The sequence below is a fragment of the Rhamphochromis longiceps genome, linkage group LG10 (genome assembly GCF_057381845.1).
Source record: "Rhamphochromis longiceps isolate RC_006_pf linkage group LG10, R_longiceps_female_GT1.1, whole genome shotgun sequence".
NCBI classification, from domain to species: domain Eukaryota; kingdom Metazoa; phylum Chordata; class Actinopteri; order Cichliformes; family Cichlidae; genus Rhamphochromis; species Rhamphochromis longiceps.
Genome location: NC_140566.1, coordinates 1,821,684 through 1,846,296, shown reverse-complemented (window position 1 = coordinate 1,846,296; position 24,613 = coordinate 1,821,684). Strand labels below are relative to the sequence as shown.

The 24,613-nt window shown below is 44.6% G+C and overlaps 1 protein-coding gene across 1 annotated transcript in view; it reads right to left on the bottom strand.

Moving 5' to 3' along the window:
• Nucleotides 1-1,024: 1,024 nt before the first annotated feature.
• The window catches only part of atp2a3 (ATPase sarcoplasmic/endoplasmic reticulum Ca2+ transporting 3), a 47,031-nt gene continuing 23,442 nt past the window's right edge, over nucleotides 1,025-24,613 (bottom strand). The window contains exons 9-21 of the mRNA XM_085419819.1: nucleotides 19,745-19,833; nucleotides 18,768-18,870; nucleotides 17,612-17,743; nucleotides 10,634-10,750; nucleotides 10,315-10,533; nucleotides 9,698-10,033; nucleotides 8,762-8,982; nucleotides 8,466-8,668; nucleotides 6,726-6,811; nucleotides 6,274-6,407; nucleotides 5,680-5,797; nucleotides 5,120-5,237; nucleotides 1,025-4,869 (exon numbers count right to left, since the gene is read on the bottom strand). Of these exons, the coding sequence (XP_085275945.1) occupies nucleotides 4,826-4,869; nucleotides 5,120-5,237; nucleotides 5,680-5,797; nucleotides 6,274-6,407; nucleotides 6,726-6,811; nucleotides 8,466-8,668; nucleotides 8,762-8,982; nucleotides 9,698-10,033; nucleotides 10,315-10,533; nucleotides 10,634-10,750; nucleotides 17,612-17,743; nucleotides 18,768-18,870; nucleotides 19,745-19,833 (1,920 nt within the window). The 3' untranslated portion in view covers nucleotides 1,025-4,825. The remainder of the gene's footprint in view (nucleotides 4,870-5,119; nucleotides 5,238-5,679; nucleotides 5,798-6,273; nucleotides 6,408-6,725; nucleotides 6,812-8,465; nucleotides 8,669-8,761; nucleotides 8,983-9,697; nucleotides 10,034-10,314; nucleotides 10,534-10,633; nucleotides 10,751-17,611; nucleotides 17,744-18,767; nucleotides 18,871-19,744; nucleotides 19,834-24,613) is intronic.

Here is a 24,613-nt window from a genome sequence, read left to right as displayed (position 1 = left end):
ATGGTTGGGATATTCTCCGCACGTCCGAGTGGTTAATTTGTCTGAAATGCACCTGTTGGCCTCAAACTATGTTGTCTTTACTATTTTGAAAATAAACATAGGCTGTGTCTCAATTCAGGGGCCGCCTTTGAAGGCTGATTACGTCACAGCGATGCGCCGAAGGCTGTCCCAATTCGAAGACAAATGCGTCCTCCCTTTCCCCAGATTTGGAGGATGGGTGGGGTGTGTCCTTCGTGGACCACCATATCCCAGAATTCATAGCACAGCAGCCAATTCCAGTTTCCAACAATGGCGGCCGCTACTTAGTTGTAATATTACTCTTTTCAATACTTTGAATAATAATTTAATTACTATAGTATTTTTATAATAATATAAAAATACTTTTCAAACAATGGCTGAGGAGCGTGGCTAAAAAGTTTGAAATATTATTCTTTCTGGGCCACAAAATAAACTTTTAAGATATTTTCAGGCGAGTATGTAGCTGTGCAAACTTCAAATATCTGCTCAGTTTATCAAGACATCGCACATTTGCAAAAGCGCTCCGATGTTTTCGGAGACGTCTGTTACCCACCAGCTCGATAGCTGACTGGGGTTCAAGGCTCACTGGAGCCGGCGAGAACAGCGACCTCCCGGCACAAACATGATATTTTTCAGTGTTTGATTTGTTCCTGAGTAAATCTGATGGTCAAGAGTTTACTCTGGTGTCCTGTTACATTTTAGATAGCAAGGAGCAGACGGCTGAGTTTATTAAACTCCACTGAGACAGCGGTGACGCAAACCTGAAGGTTAGACCGTCCCATCTCACAACCTCGCACTTCCGGCCTTCACGGTCTACGTGGGCCGGGTCCACCGAAGGATGCAGCCCCTGAAGTGAGACACAGCTATAGTATTCAAATCATCTGCTCATTATTGCCTCGTGCTTTCATTTACATATCGAAGACTGTCCCAAGTGTTGGGGGGGGGGGGGGGGGGGTTGCACTGACAATCATCCATTTAAACAAAAAACCCACAGCCTCTGAATAAATAACAAGATAAATAATCTTTATTTCCACGTCTTTGTCATTTATAAAATTATGTGTCCACAATTAATATTAACAAGGCAACACAGAGAATCCTTTTAATTTCTCAGAGGTGGAGGTCAGGCTCTAGAGGCACGTTCACTAGTCAGCTGTTATCATCTCAACCCGATCGCTCCTTCACTGTTAGTAAAGGAGGTTAGCCTTTTACAGACTGCGGAGGACTCGGAGTACCAAGCTGGAAGAGCTTTGCAACGTCCCAGATCTGAAAGGGGTCTCTAGAGCCTGCATCACCACCAAGCCCTTCAATGTACACTCATGAAACTTCATATCCCAGGATTCATCACTGCTTATCGCTCAGTGTAAACCAGACACTGTTCGTTCACAATTTCTTGAGTATCCTCACACCAGCTAGCTATCACTGAAATGTTCCATGTCATTGCCACTTATTAGCGTAAGCGTTAATCTCGTCTATCCTAAACACGATATCATCATATTCTTCTCCCTACAGTAAAAGACACAAAACCCCACAAGTGTAAAAACCAAATGGAAACATGAAGAAACAACCTTTCTATTCTACAAGGAAACAAATAAACCAAAACAGACAAGAAACAAAGGTCCTTAGATACCATGTGCTCCAAAGAAAAAGAAAAACAGGAAGTCTTGTAAGTCCGTCTCTTGTTGTAAGTAGGTTTTCATTGATGCAAGTTATCAAAAAATTAAATATTATATACTGTATAGGGTATTATTACAGTAACAAGGTTCCATGCGATCGTTTTCTCAGCGTCTGTACAGAGTTGAGGATTCAGTAGTAAATAACAAGGCTACGCAGACCTATCGTGCCAGCATGTTACAGAGCCTTGGAGATCTGGGACAGGGATGTGGAATCTGCTGGTCTGGAAAGAGGTGCCACATTCACACGGTGGTGACGGGAAATCATGAAACGCTCAACCTTAACATAAAGGCTGCTTTGTGTCAAGTATAGTCACAATCCAGCTTCTGGTCTATAGTTAAAGGACTAGTCTGCTCTTAAAACCTATTTTTTAATATATATATATATAGATAGATATTAAAACTGGTGAGGTGTTTTAACAAACTTTATAGTGTATTTGTTTTAATTTGCCTCGTCTACTTAAGTCAGTTTCCTACTGTGCATTCCAAGAATGACCCCAGAGAGCATGCGAAACTGGAAACATCTATACTTTGGCGAGCTATTCCCTGGAGCGAGAAAAAAACAACCCCATCACCAAGCAACAAAACGAGTGTGTAGCACAGCTGCATACGCCACAGTCAACAGCTGCAGACTGGATGGATTGTGTTGAAGGGTAAATTTCCTGCATCACACTGAAAAAAGTACTGGGTTTGAAATGCTGTCTGAAAAGGAGAAAGGGGGAAAAGATCTGCACACTGTGTTGATAACTCCCAGTTCAATTTAAAAAAATGAAACAAACCTCCTTAAGTCCCGTGCTGCAAGTAAAAGCCATTTTTAATATACCAGGTCTGCTGAATATAGTAATTGTTTGGTCAGAACACAAAGAAGATGACTGTGTTGCAGAGCTCCTGCTCCAGGATGAGGTTTACCTCCACTCATTTCTACCCAGCTGCTGTTTTTAGACAGCTCCCAAAGTCTGCACGGCCAAAACGCTTCTAAGGTGAGCGGCGGCACGAGCCTCGGCTCACGTTGTTTACCGTCCTCCTTCAGATGATCACCATTACCTCTCATCACCACATGTATATGACCACATACAAGTGGTCAGAAGAGCACCTCCAGGGACTGAGGTACGCGACAAGATGACCTCGAAGGGGAGCTCAGCTAAACTTCAAAGTGTTTGTTTTTTTAATGGCTGTAGTGCTTCAGTGTTTTTAACCAATCACTGCAGCTCTACCTTTAAACACACAACAGCCACAACATATCATTGCTTTAATAAGTATGAGGGACACAGTGTGCAGATTCCCATTTTTATTCCACCTATTCAAAGACTTTTTAAAAATGTGTACACGCTCTTCTCTGCAGCATGTGGAAGCAATAAGAGTCCAAAAACACAGCCGACCCCGTCCACAGAGCACCAGGGCCCCACACAAAACCCAGAATTAAGACTTAAAAGACACAATCCAAACCGTGCGGGTTCATTCAAACACATTATTATTATTAAGAATTATAAAACACCCAAATGAAATGCTATAGCACTGAGAAAGCAGGAGGAGCTGAGGGAGCAGCGCACAAAGCAGAACAAGAAAACCAAAAAACACGCCACATTCAGAGTCTTTAAGACTTCACATGATCAGTGTGAGAATCACGGTCCGGCCACGCGAGTGCAAAGTGGTAGTGATGGGTAACGAGCTCATTAAAGGTCAGCAAACACATTCATCGGGACCACATGTTTAATGTGGAGGTGCAGTGGGCTGTGTAAGGCATGGATGTGCTTAATATCTACACTGTTAATGTCCACGTGACGCTGGGACGAGCCACTTACTTCTCTAACTTACTTTAAACTACATCGTTTGTGCGATTCAGACGGGGGAAAAAAGCCTATCACATCAAATTAGACAACTTTATTCAAGTAAGGCTATAACGCACACACACCTCAGCGCTGGTTCAGGGTGTGACACAGCGGATTAAAGGCATGACGCAGGAATCCTGAAGCATCAGTTTCCCATCCACCTTTAACCTTTACATGAAATGACTCGCAGAGATTTTCCAGTGGCAGCAAAGAAGCAGAAGGACATTATAGTGAAGCTAAAGAGGGCCAGCTGAGTGGGCTGGATCACAACTACTCTACCGATTTGCTGGTTTGGTTGCTGTTTGACTTTTTAAAATTTCGTTTCTTTGCCCAGTGTGTGAGCCGACCTCAGCCCCTCGAATTTAGAGCCAAAGGAAGCAGCCAAGCAGCGTAAAGCTATTCACACCTTTAGGCGGAGCGACCCCAACCCCACCAAAGAGCCCGACAGTCACGACCCCGGGCCCACAGCTGCCTCCTCACACAGAGAGCGAGAAAGAGACAAAGAGAGAGCAGAGACAGGCCGAAGGAGAGGAACTGAGCATAAACGACAGAAGAGTGATGAAGGAGCAGCGCTGTGACAAACTGGCCAGAGAAACAGTTGTGTTGTGCTGATAAGGCCAGAGCTGGCTGGAATTCACTGCCAGTAGTGTGATGGCAGAAGCCTGGGCAGCGCCTCCTGATAATGATGCTTCTGTGGACACGCGTGGGTACCGTGGCTCTCTCCTCACAGCGCCTCCAGGCTGTTCTCACCTTCCTCGTCCTTTCCTTGATGCTTTTGCTTTTTTGTCAGTGTGTCCATCTGGTTCTTCTCCTCTCAGTCTCTCTTTCAGTCTCTGTGTTGATTTTAAAACCCCAACTCCCACCCCCACCCCACCCAGTATTATCAATGTCTGTTCCCCCATCCTCCCCTCTCCCCCCAGAAGTCCACCACTATGTTTGTACTGTACAGACAACAAAAAGATGAGCAGAAACCTTTAAAAAGCAGAGCCCAGTTGTATTTTTCTTTTCTGCAGTTGTTTCTTGCTCTTGCAACTATAAAGACAGGTCTGCATCCGTCTGTGTCCTCCCACACACACACACACACACACACACACACACACACACACACACACACACACGCTTGCAGGAGCACAAGCGCTCTCACTTTCTCACACTCATTCTCATGCAAGCCACCCCTCATTTCTAGTGGTGGTTTGTTGGACATGCAGAAGTGGGGAACGAGGGCAGGGGAGAGAAACGTTTCCTAGCTCAAAAATGGGAAGAGGGTAGCTGTGTGTCTAACTGTGTGAGTGTGTTGAGGGAGAGGTCTTAGTTCAGCTGCCATCTCCTCCGATACTTCTTCTCCTCATCACCTGCCAAAACAAAAACCCACAGGCTTAGAACACGTAACCATCGGACAGCAGGCAGGTTCGAATGGAGACGGAAGAAAGCAGCACAAAGAAAGTCAGGTACCTTTTTACAGAAGGTGAGATTAAAAGAGTTTAGGCTGATTTAGAAATGCAGAAGAGAAGGAAAAAAGAGCAGAACAAGCATCATTAGATTCGTTTATTGATTTGAAAAAAAATTGCTTATTAAATTAAAAACAGGTAGGACTTAACATACCTTCCAGATGGTTCCTGGATAAATATTTCAAAGCCTCATCCAGTAGGATGACTGGGAAGGAAATCTTCAGGACCACAGTCCACTGGGACCAATGCAGAGGGGTCACCTGGAAGATGAGCTGAAGGACAAGAGAAATCAGACGATGATGACAAAGCTGCAGCAGAAGCCTTTTCTAACATGCAAGCTTAATATTTTGTAACTATTTTGAAAAATGCAAAGACATCAGCCTGCAAGAAAACATAATCCAGTGGAGCCATGGAAACCTTTATTTTGTAACGCCTTCTGTCTGACTCACAGCATTTCTGTATCTGCTTTTTGCACGACGCTAGCTATGAACTTAGCTACTTATAGTTTCATTTGGCTGTTGCATTACATTACACCTACAGGGCCATCCTACTTTTTTTGCAGACGACAGACAAGTTGTGTCATCACTGGCAAAAGAATCGGACTCATAAAACACGGCTCGTGAATCTGGGCCACGATACAGTGCTGAGGATTATTAGCATGCAGTGTTTGGGTTTTTTTAAACGCTCAAAGAGCTGCGTGTCCTGTGTACTCACTGGCAGAGGCTCGACGTAGAGGATTAAGAAGTGGAGGGAGAGGGAGAGGATGATTGCTCCCAGCAACCAAATATTGACCCAGGGAGGCATCCTGAGCAGGGACTGGTTCTCAGACAAACTGTAAGGAGAAGTTTGAATAGATGAAAACATGCTAACATTTCAGGATCAGGTTGCAAAACAACAACTGATGAAAATATTCCAGCAAGCTGCATGAAAATGAACAGATGTGCCGGCGTTAGGCTGGACCATCTTTGGACTCCATCTGAAGTGGTGATCAGACCTCGTCGAGTTGGACATTTCTTTCAAAACAGAGCTAATGACCCTTCATAGCTCCGTTCAATAAAGTATAATTTCTCTTCTTAAGATGTGCGCTTAAGCACATTCTTCAGGTGGAGGACATAAAAACAAAAATCAGTCGTTCAAACAGTGAACAGCTGATGTTTGCGACGGCCGTGGCCTTTCTGGCACGGATCGTTATTCCTCAAAGGGAGCTCCGTCTCGTCGAATGACAGCGTCGCTTTCTTTGAGTAAATTTCTGACGTTTGTGACATTTAAGGCTCGTTTACTCTGACACCAGCTCTGAAGCCGACTGACCTGTTGAGCGCGTTGAACATTTCGATGGTGACCAGCACAGACAGCGCCATGGTTGTGGGGTAGCGAGATTCAAACACCTCGCAGTCTATTTCTTTGAACATGGGGTTGTCCTCAGTGCACTGCATGAAATGTCGCTGTGAAGAGAGAGACAGGCGGAGTTAGCGTGCGCTCGTGCATCGTGTTGCGACCTGGTTTGATGGGACTCTGCTCAGATTGGGTGGGGGGCGGCTGCCAAACCCTGGCTTCATTTCAGCTCTGCATGCAATCAATCCACAGAAATCTTAATTCCCTTTCTATGCCTGTCTGCTGCTGGGATCATCAAACGTTACTGCATCAAATAGCAGCGAATGAAAAGGATGCATAGAGGTGGGGTAAACAGTATAACAGGAAACAATGCAGCTCATGTTCTCCTAGGGCAGGAGCTACGTCAGATAAACTGTTTTACAACTCACCAGCTGATAGAAAGACACTTGTGGGCCCTCCTCATCAAACAGGTACCACCATGTGGCTGCACTCACTGTTCCCAGACCCACATATCCTGCAAGACAACACAGACATACATTTATATTTATACACACAAACAAGAGCTGCCGTTTCTTGCCTGTGAGACAAAACCAGATATTGATAGACGCACAGTCACAAATTTAATATTATACAGACAAAGTGTAAGGTTACAGTTATTCAGTGTGCGAAGAATAAAATGTAATAACCTTACAAAGGAGAAGCTGTTCAGGAAAATAAACATGCTGACATGAGTGCTTGATTAGAAAAAAAAAAAAAAAGATGCTAGGCCTACTGACAGTCGCCGTTTTACTAAATACATCTCAAATCTTGTTACTGTATTTTTCCTACCATAAGGCGCATTAAGCAAAACCAAACAGTCAGATAAGTCAAACTTTCCTCAACTCATTCTTCTTGCTTCCTCCACTTCTGTACCATTGATTCATTAATGCTGAATCCTCTGCAGCGGCTCTATTCCCATGTTGTTGCAGTATATTAATGACTAACCTCGTATTGTGGATGGATTATCTCAGTTGTTCTCCTGACTGAAGTTTGGTCCGTTTACAGCATCCTGCCATGCGATTGCATTTGTCTCTAACCATGAGGAACCCTCACGTTAACTTTTATCGAGTGGAATAAAGTTAGCGTTCATCCTCCAGCTTCACTGTGTTTATGCTAACATAGCTGTGTCGCTAGCGATCACGCAGCACATCATTGTATACCAGCTAGCCCAACTTCAGTAACCCTACAAACATCACTGCTGTTTAGTTTTCTGTCTTCATTTATGTTGGAAGTGATAGCAGAGCTGTACGTTTGAATTCTTTCAGAAATCTCTCATTCAGAACATGCTATATCATGTTTAGGTGGAAGCTAGCGAGCTAACTTCCTGCTAACTTCTAACTCTGTTAAGTGTAATAAATTCTGTTTTCATGGATGCCTGGATGTTAAACTTAATTGTTACACCTGGTAAAGCAGCAACACTGATCATTTTATTAAAGATGAAAGAATTTAGACAGTTTTTAACTCTCAGTGATGCTGCAGTGTTCGTTTGACTTTGGGACCTGAAATAGATGGAGTTTAGGACCCAGATTCCTCTGCAAGGCTCCTGACTACAGCCGTGATGTTCCAACAATCCGTCAAGAGGTGCGGCTTCGTAGCTTAGCAAAGTCGGACTAAAACATTTGTGACAGAGTTTTGAGCGCAGTGTATGACATACAACCGGTTCAAGGTCAATGAGCACAACCAGAATTCATACATAAGTTGAACTGACGATTTTTGAGAAAATTAAAGGATTTTAAGTGCGCCTTATAGTGTGAAAAATCAACGTTAACTAAGGTACCATCGATAAAGTGTTAGAAAATGCATCAAGTTGTTCTGCTATTAGATTTTTAAAAATGGGCGCAGGTGCACAGAAGCTCTTTAGACAGCCCTGTCAGCCAATCAGCAGGGCTAACACACAGACACAGTCAACCAGTCACAATTTAGAATCACCAGTTAATGTTAACTCAGGCATGTCTTTGGACCGTGGAGGGAAGCTGGAGTACCCGGTACCCATGCAGCGAGAGACTAAAAGAACCCTGACTGGATTCAAACCCAAGACCTTCTTGCTGTGAGGTGACAGTGCTAACCACCGCACCACCCCACACAGTGACAACTGCACAATAATTTATTCACGTCTGAGTGAATAATACCTCCAATGGCCAGGTATCTAAAGAAGAGCCAGCCAGAGATGAGTGGCTCCTTAGGGTTGCGGGGTGGTTTATCCATGATGTCCAAATCTGGGGGGTTGAAGCCCAGGGCGGTGGCAGGCAGGCCATCAGTCACCAGGTTAACCCACAGCAGCTGGACTGGAATCAAAGCCTCAGGCAGACCCAGGATGGCTGTCAGGAAGATGCTGCAGACAGACACAGGAGAGACCCACAAACGTCAGCCGCACACGAAGACAGTCCCCGCCCGGCAGCTGCGTCTCACGGCGCTCTTGTCTCACCACACGACTTCTCCCACGTTTGAGGAGATGAGGTATCTGATGAACTGCTTCATGTTGTTGTAGATGGCTCTGCCCTCCTCCACAGCAGCTACGATGGTGGAGAAGTTGTCGTCAGACAGCACCATCTCAGACGCTGACTTTGCCACAGCTGTACCGGATCCCATGGCGATGCCGATCTCTGCCTTCTTCAAGGCCGGGGCATCGTTCACACCATCACCTGTCTGCAACCAGGAGGAAATACCTGGATTATTACGTGTCAAAGAACAGAGGGGCACTAAAGGAAACGTCAACAGTATTGTTTATTAAAAAGCGTCTCTCAATAAGACTTGCTTATCCTTAAATAGTCCTTACTTAGAGATATAAGCTGAGCATTGAAACTTGGCCCTCAGAGTCCAACACTGTGACAGTACATGTGTGTCAGAAAAGAACAAGTCCACTCTCAAATACCGAGCCCACACTCATTTTTCATGAAGGATGACTCGCTCGGGAGCCCCAAGTTTAACAAGCAACGACTCTAACTCACTGTGCAAAGGCTCATTATCTTTTCACACCATGACGGGATTAAACTAAAGCTGTGCAGAAGCGATATTTATCTGTCAAGGCAGGGCCTGAAAGCAGCTTCAGACTGATGGGCAAATGGTGATATTGTCGTTTCCCTCCCGCGGATCAACTTCTCTTCTGAGACGCATGTCAGATAAGAAGCAGCCGAGCAGACCAGAGATGACAGCTCGTGATAGCGGCGTCTGAGAGAGCAGCCTCACAGAGACCTGGAACATGTCATGCCTCACTGGCTTCTCCTCATACATCTTTGACAAGTCATTCAAACAGCGAATTGCTACAGGAAGGAGAAAGGCAGCAGTGCTGTGCACTGCCACAAAAAGAAGAAGATGCTGGAACACGCAGGTGTGTTACTTGTACGGGGATAGTTTTCCTTACCATGGCTGTAATCTCGTCAAACGACTGCAGGTATCCGACGATCTTGGACTTGTGAGCCGGCTCCACGCGGGCAAAGCACCGTGCCCGTTTGACGGCGTCTCTCTGCACCTCCTGCGGTAGATCGTCAAACTCGCGGCCTGTATAGGCCTTTCTCGTCACGTCCTCGTCCTCTTCAAAGATGCCAATCCGTCTGCAGATGGCCACGGCCGTGCCCTTGTTGTCCCCTGTGATCATGATAACACGGATACCTGCCTCGTTGCACAGTTTCACCGAACCGATCACTTCCTTCCTGGGTGGGTCGAGCATGCCCACACAGCCAACAAATGTGAGCCCCAGCTACACGGAAAACAAACAGCATCAGGGTGGTTAGGTTACGCAGGACCACATCAGGAACAGCTTTCTACTGTTACTGCTGCCAAAAAACATCCGATCCAAATTCTTCCTAAAGAACAAAGAAACTATTGGAGCGAAGACCAAAGTGTAGAAAGTACTAACTACTACTAAGCAAACTAGTACCCAGTCGTCTCATTAAACTTAACAAAGCCTATTTCAATTCAATGTGGGAACAAAAGGACTTCTAAGCTGTGATGTTTGGATAGAGAAATCTTGTGGCGAACCTCATATTCTGCAAACTTGCTGGAATTCTCCAGCTCCATGTTTTCCTTGCGTGGCGGAGTATCGTGCGTAGCCAGCGCCAGGCAGCGCAGGGTGTCCTTGCCCGTCCCCCATTCTCTGATCTTAGACATGAGCTGGTCGCGCACGGCTGGTGTCAGCGTCACTTTTCTGTTTCCCACCCGTACGTACTCGCACCGCTCTATCACACTCTCGGGCGCACCCTGAGGGGACACAATGCAATTGGCAAAAGAAGAACATTAAAAAAATGGTTCAAATGAAATGAAATTTGTGATTATTTGAGTTCGTGTTATTCAGCCGTGCCTTGATGAACATCTTGCTCTGGGACCCGGGCTTGACAGGGGTGCAGTAGACAGACATGGACTTGCGGTCACGAGAGAACTCCAGGGTGAACTCCTTCTTCATCAACTGTTTGATAACCTGACAGATGAAAAAGAGGGCAAATGCTGACATGGCAGAAGAAAATGATTGATTGATTGATTGATTGAATCTTTATTTTGAACATGTTGAAAAAGTATAAAAAAAAAAAAAAATAGAATTAAAAGAGACAAATGAACAAAGCAAACAAAAGGAAAACGAGCAACCACAACTCCAAATAACGTCCATGTTCAAAAAGGAGCAGGAAGAAGCATAAGCTTATTTAATCCCACCCCTTTTCCACTATCTAGTATCAATAGACTACAGAAATACCTCCTTGTAATTACATTATATGTTATGTGTAATTTTTTTTTTTTTTTTTTTTTTAAATATACACACATATATGTTTCTATCTATCTATCCATACCTACGTATATACACACACATACGCACATATACACATTTTCAATAACCCCATTAACACCTGAAGGATACACAACCTACAATTTTTTATTTTTATTTTTTTATACATATACACACACACATATATACATACACATATATATATATATATATATATATATATACATACACATATATATATATATACATATATACATACACATATATACATACACACATATATATATATACATATACATACACATATACATACACACATATATATATATATATATATATATATATATATATATATATATATATATATATATATATATATATATATATATATACATACATACATACATACATACATACATACATACATATACATATACATATAAAAAAAACACCCAGCACGCCCCTGCGGGCGGTTTATCCTTCAAGCTCGGGTCCTCTACCAGAGGCCTGGGAGCTTGAGGGTCCTGCGCAGTATCTTAGCTGTTCCCAGGACTGCGCTCTTCTGGACAGAGATCTCCGATGTTATTCCCGGGATCTGCTGGAGCCACTCGCCTAGCTTGGGAGTCACCGCACCTAGTGCTCCGATTACCACGGGGACCACCGTTACCTTCACCCTCCACATCCTCTCCAGCTCTTCTCTGAGCCCTTGGTATTTCTCCAGCTTCTCGTGTTCCTTCTTCCTGATATTGCTGTCATTCGGAACCGCTACATCGATCACTACGGCCGTCTTCTTCTGTTTGTCTACCACCACTATGTCCGGTTGGTTAGCCACCACCATTTTGTCCGTCTGTATCTGGAAGTCCCACAGGATCTTAGCTCGGTCATTCTCCACCACCCTTGGGGGCATCTCCCATTTTGACCTCGGGACTTCCAGGTTATACTCGGCACAGATGTTCCTGTACACTATGCCGGCCACTTGGTTATGGCGTTCCATGTATGCCTTGCCTGCTAGCATCTTGCACCCTGCTGTTATGTGCTGGATTGTCTCTGGGGCATCTTTACACAGCCTGCACCTGGGGTCTTGCCTGGTGTGATAGACCCCAGCCTCTATGGATCTTGTGCTCAGAGCTTGTTCTTGTGCTGCCATGATTAGTGCCTCTGTGCTGTCTTTCAGTCCAGCTTTGTCCAGCCACTGGTAGGATTTCTGGATATCAGCCACCTCCTCTATCTGCCGGTGGTACATACCGTGCAGGGGCCTGTCCTTCCATGATGGTTCCTCGTCTCCCTCCTCTTTCTTGGGTTTCTGCTGCCTGAGGTATTCACTGAGCACTCGGTCAGTTGGGGCCATCTTCCCAATGTATTCTTGGATGTTCCTTGTCTCATCCTGGACTGTGGTGCTGACACTCACCAGTCCCCGGCCCCCTTCCTTCCGCTTAGCGTACAGCCTCAGGGTGCTGGACTTGGGGTGAAACCCTCCATGCATGGTCAGGAGCTTTCTTGTCTTTATGTCAGTGGCTTCTATCTCCTCCTTTGGCCAGCCTATTACCCCAGCAGGGTACCTGATCACGGGCAGGGCGTATGTGTTGATGGCCCGGATCTTGTTCTTACCATTCAGCTGACTCCTCAGGACTTGCCTGACCCTCTGCAGGTACTTGGTGGTTGCAGCCTTTCTAGCGGCCTCTTCATGGTTCCCATTTGCCTGCGGGATCCCCAGGTACTTGTAACTGTCCTCTATGTCTGCAATGTTGCCTTCTGGTAGTTCAATCCCCTCAGTTCTGACTACCTTCCCTCTCTTTGTTACCATCCGACTACACTTCTCCAGTCCGAACGACATTCCAATGTCATTGCTGTATAGCCTGGTAGTGTGGATCAGTGAATCGATGTCTCGTTCACTCTTGGCATACAGCTTGATGTCATCCATGTACAGGAGGTGGCTGACAACTGCTCCGTTCCGTAGTCGGTATCCGTAGCCAGTCTTGTTAATGATCTCACTGAGGGGGTTCAGGCCTATGCAGAACAGCAGTGGGGACAGAGCATCTCCTTGGTAGATCCCGCACTTGATGGTAACTTGTGCTATGGGCTTGGAGTTGGCCTCTAGTGTTGTACGCCACATCCCCATTGAGTTCCTGATGAAGGCTCTTAGGGTCCCATTGATCTTGTACAATTCTAGGCATTCCAGTATCCAGCTGTGGGGCATTGAGTCATAGGCCTTCTTGTAATCAATCCAGGCAGTGCACAGGTTGGTCAGTCTGGTCTTGCAGTCTCGGCTGATTGTTCTGTCTACCAGTAGCTGGTGTTTTGCGCCTCTGGTATTCTTGCCAATTCCTTTCTGTGTCCCGCTCATGTATTGACCCATGTGCCTGTTCATCTTAGCCGATATGATGCCTGACAGGAGCTTCCATGTAGTACTGAGGCAGGTTATTGGTCGGTAGTTGGAGGGGACCGGTCCCTTCTTGGGGTCCTTGGGGATCAGGACCGTCCGGCCTTCAGTTAGCCATTCCGGGTGTCTCTCGTTAACTAGCAGCTGGTTCATTTGTGCTGCCAGACGCTCGTGGAGTGCAGTCAGCTTCTTCAGCCAGTAGGCGTGAACCATGTCGGGCCCTGGTGCTGTCCAACTCTTCATACTGGAGACCCTTTCTTGGATATCTGCCACTGTGATGGTTACTGGACCCTGTTCAGGGAGGTCGCTGTGGTCTGCCCTCAGATCCACTAGCCACTGAGCATTGCCGTTATGGGTTGCATCCTTCTCCCATATGCTCTTCCAGTATTGCTCCGTCTCCAGCCTTGGTGGTGCTGTTCTCTTATTGTTCCCTTGCCACTGAGAGTACACCATATATATATATATACATATATATACACATATATATATATATATATATATATATATATATATATATATATATACATACATATATATATATACACATATATATATATATACACATATATACATACATACATACATATATATACATATATACATACATACATATATATATATACATATATACATACATACATATATACACACATACATACATATATACACACATACATATATACCCATACCAACAAACCCGTGCATGCGCACACACATGATAATATTAGACAAGAACACCCTATCAAATCTCTACCTTTTCCCTGTACCCTGTAAAAACCATATCCTTAAACCGCTTTTTAAACTGCACCATGCTTGGACATTGCTTCATATCTTTACTTAGTCTGTTCCACAGCTTCACTCCACACACAGAGATGCAGACACACACACACACACACACACACACACACACACACACACACACAGAGACAGACACAGAGACAGACACGCAGACACACACACACGCAGAGACAGGCACACACACGCAGACGCAGACAGGCACACACGCAGAGACAGGCACACACACGCAGACGCAGACACACACACACGCAGAGACAGGCACACACGCAGAGACAGGCACACACACGCAGACGCAGACACACACGCAGACGCAGACACACACGCAGACACACACAGAGACGCAGACACACAGAGACGCAGACACACAGAGACGCAGACACACACACACAGACACGCAGACACACACACAGACGCAGACACACACACAGACGCAGACACACACACAGACGCAGACACACACACACACGCAGACACACACAGAGCTTCTAACAGCTGACCGATGTTGAAATCCCTGAGTGTGCCAAGCAGCTTCTCTCTGTCAGAGTTCGGCACACTGGCCTCTTTCTCGGCTCTCTGGTTCTATATGTGAAAAAGTTCAGATCGTCTCATCTAAAAGTTTCTGCAGATTCCTGCTATTGTAAAGTAATGGTTCACATTTATCCATCTACTAACCAAGACAGCGCAGCAGCTCGTTTCAGAGTTACAGGTAAAAGGAAGATAAAACCCTGTAATGAGCTCTGCTGTTTGCTGTTGTTACGTTTAGACTAGCTTTGTGCAAAGCTGTTTTTAGACTCACAAGCAAACACTCACACCCTGAAGTCAAACATTTGTTGATCATCAACTATCTGCTTTTTTTTTTTTTTTTTTTTTAAATAAATGGGTCGTCCTTGTGTGGGACACTTAACCATAACCTGCATCGTTCATCATATATATGACGTGGCACAGGTTTATAAGCAGGCTCCTCATAGGCAGTGCAGCAGTGTGATTACACAAGTCTGTACAAATCTTTGACTGGACATTTAACCTCCTAGGACCTGCGTCCACATATGTGGACATCACATTCTTGGTCATTTAGACCCAAATACTCAATTTTGCTCTACAAGGGCCTGGTATCCACTTACGAGGACGTTATACTGCTACTGTTCTACTGAAATTTTAAACAAATACCCTCATTTGTGGCTCTCATTTTTCTTAGAAACAAAAATTGGGCAAAAAAAAAAAAAAAAAATTCCTGTAATTGTTTGTTTTTAGATTCATCAGGTCAAATCAGCCCAAATATCAAAGATAAATTAAAAATGCTGTGAAGAGTTCGGGTCTTAGAGGTTAAAGACCAGTCCACTGATTTGCTCACCTGTCTGACTCACACTGGGCACTCCAATACATGAATATAGAGCTGGGCGATATGAGATTTTTTCATATCACGATATGTTTTTTTCATTTCAGGCGATAACGATATCTATCACGATATAAGCCAAATAACTATATTTGTAAGATTTAAATGTGCCGTTGCTCACAAGTAAAATGTGAAATAATCAGCAGCTTGTTTTTATTTAAATATTTATTTCCCATAATAAGTTCAACAGGGTAGATGTACTTAAGGAACATGAGACTTTTTCAGATAAATAAAGGCAAATATTGCAAACTACACAAAAGGCAGCCGCTAAAGCGTTTAAGTTTCAAAATAGAACAAACGAAACAGACTAAATTGTCAATTCCACTTAGAAACAAAATATTAATTCTAAAAATAAATCTTAGTTTGTGTTACAGAAGAACAGACAAAACTGACTAACTTTTGTCAATATCAAATAAACTGAGAACTAAAAGGAAATTCTCAATCTCTCCTTGTTGTATAGCTGAGCTTTTTAAACAGTTTTAACAGTTACTTTAGTCTGACAAAAGCCGAATGACGAATCAGTGCTTCCAGTCAGAGACTGAGGCTACGTCCACACGTACACGGGTATTTTTGAAAACTGAGATTTTCCGTTTTCGTTTTAAAAAATAATCCCGTCCACACATAAAGGCAGAAATGAAGGAAAACGCTGCTATGAACATGCCAAAGCAGCAGGTGGCGCTAGATTCCTAACCGTGCAGAAATGTTGGCCAATCAGAAGTCTAGAAGCCTCGGTGGGAAAAAGTAAACAAAGCTGGGGCATAGAAGCAGAACCGAGTCGTATGTGTGGAGGGACAGTAACTGTGTGTATATGTAAGCATTTAAACACTGCAGAGAGTAGAATTAACAGTATTGTAGAAATTCATTTCACCGAAACAATAACGTGGCGCACAGTGTGACGCATGCACCAGTTTATTGTATTTCCAGACTTGCTTTCGGCACAATTTACAGTGCACGCTACTCTGTTTTTGTCAGACTTGAAATAGCCGAAATACCTTCACACTACGGAGCTTCTATGGCTCTTCCGTTCGACAATCTCTCCGGCATTGGAACCATCATCTGTTTTCTCTTCGGTCACGCTCGGTTGATTTTTCTAGTCGGCACACTCATTTCCTCCATTATGCGCTGGCTGCTTCCCAAACAAACACACGTGCGGCTTGGCACTTGTGCTGTACGTAACAAGTCACGCGACGTGACGCTGCGGCTGTGATTGGTTCGGCTCTGCGCTACTTAATTTGGATTGGCTGACCTTTTTTTTTTTTTTTTTTTTTTTGAGGACAAGAGCGGCGAGGTCTATCGCGATAGCTTAATTTCTCTATCGAGTAAAAGTTATATCGCGATACATATCGTTATCGTTCTATCGCCCAGCTCTACATGAATACATAATTAATTGAAAAAAATTGGGTTGACTGCCTTGAAAAAAGTAAAGTGGTGTCAATACTACTTGAAGGGTAATATTTGTTCTTCTTTATTACTATAAAACAGGACGGTCCCTAAAAACTAATCAGATTTTACATTTTCCGAGTGTTGGATGCTGCACATCTGGAGTCAGCCTAAAACTGACTAACTTAAAGTGTGAGGTTTTTGGCAAACCCACGTCCCCTCATCAATATGGAAATTCATGCAAACGTCTGCTCCAGAATCTAATTGGATCACCTACTGCATATGGACTGAGCCGTAAGAAGCCTATGAAGTTTGTATCGTGTCAGACATGTTCATAAGAGCACGCCAACAGCTGCACAGAGGCAGGAAGGAGCCGCACTGCTTGTGAGTTTGATATCAGGTCTACAGTTTGAGTAGGAAGTCAAGCTTAAACAGCTTTAAGCAGAAATGAAGCGAAACCTGCTGAGGTCTGGTTAGCTCACCTCTTTTTACTTGTTTCATCTCAAGTCAGCAAGACTTCACACAGCTGACTATTAAACCACCGTGTTAGCTTCATGTATGCAGCAGTACTTTAAATGCACACTAGGATCATGCAGCAGTGGCAACTTACTGAGTTGCAGGCACCGGCACGCTCCACCTTGGTGAGTCCAGACAGATCCGTCTTGAAGACATTCATCTTCTCGACCAAGGTGGTGAGAGCTGTTTCTGTGGCCTCGCCCACCTTCTCATAAACCCCTTTGGCCTGCGAGAGAGAAGAAATTCATCAAAACACATTGATCAGCTCTTCCTTGGACTGGTTTTTGTCCCGTCTCCCTCTCCTAACCCCTGACTGGTCACGGGAGTTGGCCCCGCCCCTCCCTGAGCCTGGTTCTGCTGGAGGTTCCTTCCTGTTAAAAGGGAGTTTTTCCTTCCCACTGTCACCAAGTACTTGCTCATAGGGGGTCATATGATTGTTGGGTTTTCTGTATTATTGTAGGGCCTTTACCTTATGGTGACTGCTGTTGTTAGGATATGAATAAAAGAGCACTGAATGAAACTGAAAAAGTTGGAGTGTTCAACATTTGGTACACTTGTGTTTATTACAAGCATTAAATGTTTAATATTTGTAACTATTTTAGAAGCAGACACTTGTTTGGCTTCATGTTCGTTTCCATGGAGTCAAAATAGCTCAAGACTGACTGGACAAACATGCTGAGAGGATATCTGCAAGTCATTCGCCACGACCTCCACCATTGCGTTTGAGTCATGCATGCAAAGTGGCTTGTCCTCGCCAGCAGTAAGCCGGCAGTCGAGATGAAGCAGTAACGGCACATCGCACATCATTTGCTTGTGCGACTGGCCGTAGACGGGAATTAAACACCTCGCTCCCCTCCAGCATCGGCTCCTCTGCAACTCTCCTGTCTCTCTCCTGGTTTGGCTCAATCAGACTCTTTATCCAAAGTGTACAAAATTAGCAGAGAAACAGCCATTTATGAGAACAGACGCAGATACGATGGAGTTTAGAAGTGCTGCATGCCTGGCCTCTATCCTCAGCATGGTTACCATGATACCATGGTGATGACAAATAGGTGAGAAAAGCAATTCAAACCAGAGAAAAGAGATCATACCAGAGTAAAATTAGCTCAGTTGGACAAAAAGAAAAAAAAGCAGTGAGTGTGATTAAGGGCTAATAATTATGGAAAATATCATTCGTGTAATTCTACGTAGAAAGTTAGACTGATGGATCTGTTTGGAGCTTAAAAGTGTTCAAAGTGTGTGCTAATGACCTCGTTATAGTCCAGTGAAGAATCATTGCACATCGAGCACACGGTGGCCAACTCCACAAGTCCATCATAGTCTCCACACTGGACAGGCTTGTTGTCTTTGAGTCTGAAAGAACAACACACACACATAAAACGTCACACTTCGCTTCACTGCACACACGGCAATCTCACGAATACCCATGAATGGGGTTCACGTTCCACAGCTGATGGAGAAACCGTGCTCGGACGGCAGTAAGGAGTGTATCTGAGTGTGTGTGTGCTCACTGCATGACAACCATGGATCTCTTCCCAGTAGAGACTGCAACCGTTGCTAGCGAAGCTCCCACACAGTAACCCACACTCTGCTGTTATGAAACCGTAGGTTCATCCAGAGTCACAGCGATGTAGTCAGCAAACGGCAAAACAAACAGCATGTATATACACAATGAACCGCAACACCCTGCCCCTGTCTGCTGAACGCTTGTGCTCAGAGGCCACCTGCCTTCACTGCTGCACAGTTTACATCTCTGAGATTTCAAAAGTGTCACAGGCAACGTCAAAAAGGGTCAAAAATTCAGTTTGTCCAAGTTTGCATTAACAATAGTCGATCATTAAGGTGCTTACTGGGAGTAAAGTACAACTGAGACTTATGGGGCATATATAATTAAAGCCACATGTGCTGTAACACAACCAACTGGGACTGCTCGCTGTTTTTATGCTGCACCAACTGAAGCAAAGCTACTCAAACTATTCCTGCAAACTGACGGTGCATCAAATCTCAGAGCACATCGATTTATTGCATTTATGTTTTATCTGGTTAAGAAGAAAGGAGGAGCTGGGAAAGGAGAGAGAGACGCTTTAACTTGTTTTTCATTCAGTGTAGAATCTGCTGGTAAAAAAAATGAAAAATCTGGAAGGCTTAACAGCAAACATTTTCCATGTAATGAGTTATTAAAGCACAGAGGCAGAACAAGTAATAAATCCAGAATGGTGGTACTCACATTTGTCCCTCAGGGGCATACGTAGAACCAGTTATAGAGAACTCGTGCAGGGTGCAGCTGGAGTCCTCCACCTTGTCTAGGATGAACATCTGGAGAGAGAAAAAGACCAAAGCAAACAGAGGTGGGACCTTTAGCCAGTTACAACTGTGGCTGCTCCTCGTTTCGCAGCTGTCCACTGCTGTAAAAGATAATGACCGCTCAAATTGTGTGAGATTTTGGAGCAGTAAAAAAAAAAAAAATAATAATTTCATATTTTCAGTAGCTAATTGGATCCACCCACTGACGAGGTCCTGTGGACCAAGAGAAACCGGCTGGCGATTACTGTAAGAACTGAGTGAACTAAGTCAAACAGCTTACTATAATAACGAACACGTGACTTAATGTGAATAACAAAAAAAACACTGAAAGCACAAAGCAGTCACACTCCTGCTTTTTGCCCCTTTCAGTTGCATCACAATCAAGAAATGTAGCTGAACTGTAATTGGTCGGCTGTGGCTCAGGTGATCCCTGACTCATACTGAAGTTTGAGATGAATGCATTGGAGGCAACCTGGGAACCGATTACATACCTGACGTGGACCATTGCAGCGCTTTGATTCGTTTCCTTTTCTGTTGCAGATTTGTTTCTTGTCTCACGCACAGTTGCTGAGCCGTTTGTGCTGATATGCTGCGTTTGGTTGTTCAGACTCTTTGGTCTCATATGTGCAGACGTTGTTCCAGGAGCCTCGCGGTTTGATCAGACGCACGGTCGTGTTCCTTCTACAGCGAGCCGGCTTCCAAACCCTTCCAACCAAGCCGTACTTGTTCAGGCTCTTTTCTGACTGCACTGTTGTAACCTTTAACATGCTGAGGCCTGCAGAGTCTGTAGCTCTTGGGCTTTTTTCAGTGAGAACTGTGGGGTCTGGGAATTTGCTGGGACGTCAACTCCTGGGAAGTTTGCATTGTGTTAACACACACCTAAATGGTTCATGCCGGCAAACTGCCAGAGCTTCTTCTTTTATAGATGCACAGCTGCTGATCAACTAATCCAGTGCACTTGATTAGCAGCTGGCTGCTAACGACTGGGATATAACTGTAAATATTAGACTATAGTGTGAAAGCAGCCAGAACAGAGAAGTGTGCTGGTGAAGTAACTTAGTAATGGCATTTACAAAGTACATTAGGCTAAAATTAGCCACCATCAAGGCAAAGCAGAAACGTACTGAACATATTAAAGCAGTAAAAAGTAAATACTTGCTGTAAACAGGAAGTCTTTAAGGCTAAAACACAAACGAGGAGTTCTGTTTATCAAGTGTTGCTGTGATCCAGAAACATCAGCCCCTACTGCATACCGGCGTCTGCACCGTACGGGCACTCCTTTCTCCAATTTCTTTGTTTCTCTACACATGCAAGCAACACGGGAGTTGCAGTTGGCTTCATCGGTCCCGGTTACGAAACACGCTGTAGTGAACTGATGGAAAAGAAGTCAAGTGAAAGCAGGAGACAGAGCTGCATTCCCAGAGCACTTCAAGGACTTGACTGCTTTGTTGACAAGACTTCCCCCAGGAGGCGCAGTTCACGATGTACTGCTAATGCATCAGTAAAAACAGAAGGGAGAACAGGGGCCAGGATACGCCATCGCCCATATTCCAGTGACTGTGTCCACGCTGCTCATTTCAATGGGACAGACATTAGGCAAACAGACTTTCATTGACCTCAAGTCGTTTAACAATATTCTGTGAAAACTTCTAAAGATAAGACATGCATGGACAACATGCCCAGCTCGACTTAGTTTGAGACTGAACAAAGTCCTTTTCTTGCCTCTCGATTCTCCTGTAACTGCGAGCGTGTACGAGTCGCTGACTTAAACCCACCGATTAGTGTCAAAGGAGCTCTTGATCAGCAGCAGACTTCACCTGAGAGGAGACCGCCGTTGTTTGCAGAAAATGCAGTTTTTAAGCTATTATTCACATAAAAACTCTCCATGACAGCAGAGTGGTACATTTACTCAGTGGCCCACAGACTTTACATGCAGCTCTTTGGCTCTGAAAGTAACCCTGGTCAAAGCTGCCTTTAACCTTCTTTTAAACTCCTGGCCAGCAGGGGGCAGCTCCTCTTTAAAAGCCAGTCTGGGAAAGACTTGTCCTGGACTCATGTTTACTTTTGGACTTTGTCACTTTGGATTCAGATATCAGCATTAAAAGCTTCCTTTTTGTCTCCACTCAGTGACTGTGACTGTGTGCAGGGTGGCCGTTACCTTTATCATGTGATGGAGCATGCAGCGTCGGTTTCTCAGTCAGATCAGCTCGAACCAGTGAGCAAAACTGTCATTTTTATATATTTTTTAATTTATTTTCCTTGTATCCAGTCGACACTCTTGAAATTTTCTTCATTTAGCAGTGATGTTTAAGAAAGCGGTGTTGTTTTAGCAACACACACACACGCCCGTTCAGCTATCTTAGTGAGGACCTTCATTGACATATTGGTTTCCCTAGCCCCTCACCCTAACCATTAAAAATGAATGCCTAACCCTTTTTATGACAGTTTCAATCACAAATGCAACAAAGCTCATCAGAGGGAACCAGGACGAGGGTTGCTGGGTTTAAAAGCTGCAGACAGCAGGCTGCAAACTTCCAACTACAGTTTGTAAAGGGAACCTTTTTGCTTTGCCCTGCTGCATTTTTGCAGTGACTGTGAAGGACCTATTCATCTGGCCACTCTGTAACCTGAGCCAACAGTTGTATTACAAATAACAGAGCTGTCCTGTTACAGTGGCTAAAACCTTTAGCCGGGTTTATACAACACTGTTGTTTAAAAAGTGGGACTTGTTATTCCAAGATTTTCCATTTCATTTTGGGAGGTAATGCCCTTTAAACAGCGCCGACCTTCTGTTCACTTCTTTATTTCACAAAGGTCAGCCGTCAGACTTTGTTCCTTTCTTCTGTAATAAATCAACAATGAGCACAGAGCGACACAATAACTTTCACAAAGCAGAGGCGAAGGAATAAGATGAGGTTGCTCTTTCATCCGTGGTCAGTTTTCACTCACGATCTGATCCGCTGTGGTCTCCAAGGAAACACGGCACAGTGAGATCCACCACTATCAAACGTTTTTTTCCATACTCATTTCCTCTGAGCTTGCATGGGGATGAATGGTGAGCAGCTGTTGATGTGCATTTGTGAAAGGCTTTTTAGTGCGTGCCGGTCAGAGTGTGAGAGAGGAGGGAAAACAGAGGTATAACGTCAGGATGCAGAGGGGAATCCCTGGAAATCCTGCTGATATGGGGATACCCCCGAGGCCAGGGAGACACATGGCATTATCAGGGCCACTGGCTGCAGACCAGTACAGGAATAAGCACAGATGGATACGCCTGAGCAAACAGAGTATAAATGGTGACGCACAGAAAGCATTAAAAAACAGACGGAGGCAGTCTTGGTTCAGCATACAAGCACCACGAAGGGGGAAAGTGAAGCTAAATATGAAGCGGACCTATCACCAGGAAACAAGTGGTGCAAGAAAAAAAAAAAAAAAAAACCTGCAAAGCGGAAGCTTGATTCATCTTTGCAACAACGCAAACGTGTATGCTCCTTATCTCACGGCAGAGAGCTGAGAGCAGCAAGCCGGGGAGTATAGGTGGAAGCAGAAGGTCAATATTTACCAACGTCTGCCTGCCTGAGAGCATTTCAGGGTTGTGGTGAGATCACTCCTCCATGTCCCTGCTGCCAGAGGGAACTCCCTGCAGCTACGCATTAATCACTCAGACGCTCCACGTCGACTCGTGGAGAAAGGAGGGGCGAGCGTTCGTACGACAAGAACAGAGAGTCGGCTCTGAAGCCATTTTGAGGTCGAAAGGAATTCACAGAGACGCCGATTATACAGCAGCTACTGTTGCTTTTTCATTTCCTGCCTATAGGAAGTCATCCTGTTGGGATATTTATAGAGCAGCATTTCATCTTGTTGATCGATAGCATCTCCATCTAACATAAAGAGCCAAGCTCTTCTTGTCCCGACGTGGACCTCCGTGGGTCCAACCTGACTATCCACCAGTATCTGTGGGTTCCCTTAATTTTTGCTCTTATTTGCCTGTTGCATTATTCTTAGGACACCATTAAGCTTTTTTCCCAAGATATATAAAAGGAACTGGTTAATTAGAGCATAATTTTTGATCAATACAATCAATTCCTCTTTGGGAAACCAATAAGCGGCCAACAATATCTCGTCTAAACAGGGTTTTGATGCTGCCCTGCTCGACTAACGAGGTCATCATTGTGGTGAGATGGGAGATCGTGAGGACAAGAGGTGTTAACTGAGATTAGGGTGTGCATGTGTGCAGAGCTCGAACCAGGAGCCAAGTCAAACAGCAGTGCTGGTATTTACTCTGCGCTTACAGCAAAGTCGGTTAGCAAGCGACACACACACGCACACGCTAACAGACAAAGGGAAGGGTGAGGCTGTGCACCATACGAGCACTTGTGAATTGTGAACAGTGGATAAAATCTTTCAGTGTTTATCACGTATACTGAAAGCTAGAGAAAGGTTCAGGGCCTTGTGTTTGTTCAGGTGACGTTCTGGAACCCGTCACTGCTAACCGCTAACAGCCCGCGCTGGTGCTGCTAGGTCATGCCAGCCTGTGCTGCTCCTGCCAGCTGCTATCTCGAATCTGCCAAACGGAGGCAAACATTACGGCACCACAGGGATTTCTCAGCATTCTTTAAGCTCCACGTGCATGAAAAGAAAACCTCAGAGGGGGGAAAGAGAGACAAAAAGATCAGGATTGCACAGACTGGCAGCAACAATCCCAAAGTATTCACCTGGAAAACATTTTTTTTTGAGAGGGAAGACCCAGAAGTGCCGGGCACTATGATAGAAGGTGGAATTAATTACTCTACTT